Source organism: Orycteropus afer, unplaced genomic scaffold (assembly GCF_000298275.1).
Source record: "Orycteropus afer afer isolate SDZICR_OR568_19922 unplaced genomic scaffold, OryAfe1.0 scaffold01514, whole genome shotgun sequence".
Taxonomy (NCBI): Eukaryota; Metazoa; Chordata; class Mammalia; order Tubulidentata; family Orycteropodidae; genus Orycteropus; species Orycteropus afer.
In genome coordinates, this window is record NW_006923101.1 from 17504 (window position 1) to 19484 (window position 1981).

The window sequence follows — 1981 nt, forward strand, 5'->3', positions numbered from 1 at the left end:
GTTTTTTCCTGCAATGAAGCTGAATAATCTTACTGACAGTGAGCTGAAGGGTCTGGGTTGGGGGCAGGGGACTAGGGAGATAAACTGCTTAAATTCAGCAAAAACAACCAAGCACAGTGAAAGAACATTTGCAAGCCCCGTACTTCCGCTTGTGCACACACACACACACACACAAACATCAATTACAGGAACCAGGAAACTATGCTGGGGAAATGGACATGCTCTTTTTATTAAATGCTCTGGCTGGCATGAATGCAAATCAGCGCAATGGTTATGGAGTGGGCCATTTGGCTACACACAGGAAAACTCTTCAAAATGTTCATATGTACTGTCCATAGTTAAGGAGACCATCTGACCACCTGGAGATGCTAGCTAAGATTTGGCTTAACAAGGAGGTATTCATTCATCAGAGAACACAGTGTTGCTTTTAAACACAGGGAAGGAATTAGGAACCACCTGAATGTCCAACAATGTGGAAATGATTACAGAAATGTTAAGGTCCATGAATACACTGGAACACTATGCAGGCACTGAAGATGACGTTTCAAAAGCCTGTTGAATGACATGGAAAGAAGTTCAATGGGTTGATTTTTGTTTCGTTTTAGTTTCTGAAAAAGCAGGATAAGAAACATCACATACATGAACCATTCTATAACAGTGTGTTAAAAGGGAGGGTGGGGTTGAAAAAGGAAAAGAGGGGGAGAGAAGAGAGCCTGGAAAAACAGCACACCAAAAAGATAAAAGTGGTTGTCTCTGGGTGGAGGGAGCGTGGGGAGCAATTACTCTCTCGGTTTCTCCCTCATCTGATTTCCTCCTCTCAGATGTTTCTATCATGAAAGTGCATCACCTGTGCAGTAAACAAAGAGAGAAAGAAATTGCTTTTAAACCAAACCACAAACGGAAAAGGCAGCCTTTAACCTATCAAATGGAACGGATTAGCAAGATTATTCACAATGCCCTAGGGGGGATAGGGGAGGAGGGGGGAGAGGAGGAGAGACCTGCACTCCCAATACAATACACTGCTGGTGGGTGGGGTGGAAAGGGAGGGTTGTAAACCGGATGGGAGCCAAGGTTTGGCTCTGCTGGCTTGCTGCTGACTCCTGGGGTGTCTTCATCGCAAGGTGGCTTCCTCATCGGTGTCTTCCTCGAAATCTTTGACCTCAGCACTGGTGGACTGTCTGGCCCAGGCTCCCCTTTCGGCCTCTCTTTCTTTATGCGACTTGAATCTCCCAACGAAAATTTTGCGGTAGTTCAGGAACATGCCATTCATCGCGTCGATGGCGCGCTCAGCGGACTCCTGCTCCTGGAAGTGCACGAACCCATAGCCCTTGGGCCCCTTTTCGTCGCAGGCCACTTTGCAGGAGAGAATGTTGCCGAATGCCGAGAAGATGTTGTACAGCGCTTTGTTGTCGATGGTCTTGCCCAGGTTCTTGATGAAGACGTTGCCCACCCCGCTCTTGCGGAGCGAGGGGTCTCGCTGGGACCACATGATGCGCACTGGCCTGCCCTTGATGACATCAAAGTTCAGGGTCTCCAAGGCCCGCTTGGCGTCCACTGGTTGCTGGTAGTTGACATACGCATAGCCCAAAGAGCGGCGGGTAATCTTGTCCCTGCAAATGCGGATGGAGAGAATGGGCCCGGCCGGGCTGAACTTCTCATACAGCATTGCCTCGGTCACCTCAGGGTGCAGGTCGCCCACGTACAGCGAAGCCATGGGAAAGTCGGGGTTCCCCTCAGCGCTCCCGCCGGTGTCGACATCCACATTTGTACTGGCGGCCGCCGCCGCTACCGCCGCCGCCACCTCAGCATCTGCATCTGCATCCGCATCCGCCTCTGCCAAGGGGGGCGCCGCAGCGTCTGCTGCAGCAGCGGTTTCGGCTGCACTGGCCTCTGCCACCGCTGCTGCCACCAGGGAGGCCGCCGCCTCCCCCAGGGTGGCCTCCGCCGCTGCCTCCTCTACGGGGGCCTCGTTCTCCACCTC

At 51.9% G+C, this 1981-nt stretch overlaps 1 protein-coding gene across 1 annotated transcript; it reads right to left on the reverse strand.

Annotated features, from left to right (window-relative positions):
* Positions 1-1111: 1111 nt before the first annotated feature.
* Positions 1112-1831, reverse strand: LOC103213286 (polyadenylate-binding protein 1-like 2). The gene has a single exon (XM_007959118.1). It carries the CDS (start codon positions 1712-1714, stop codon positions 1112-1114), a length of 603 nt encoding a protein of 200 aa, XP_007957309.1. The 5' UTR covers positions 1715-1831.
* Positions 1832-1981: the final 150 nt, after the last annotated feature.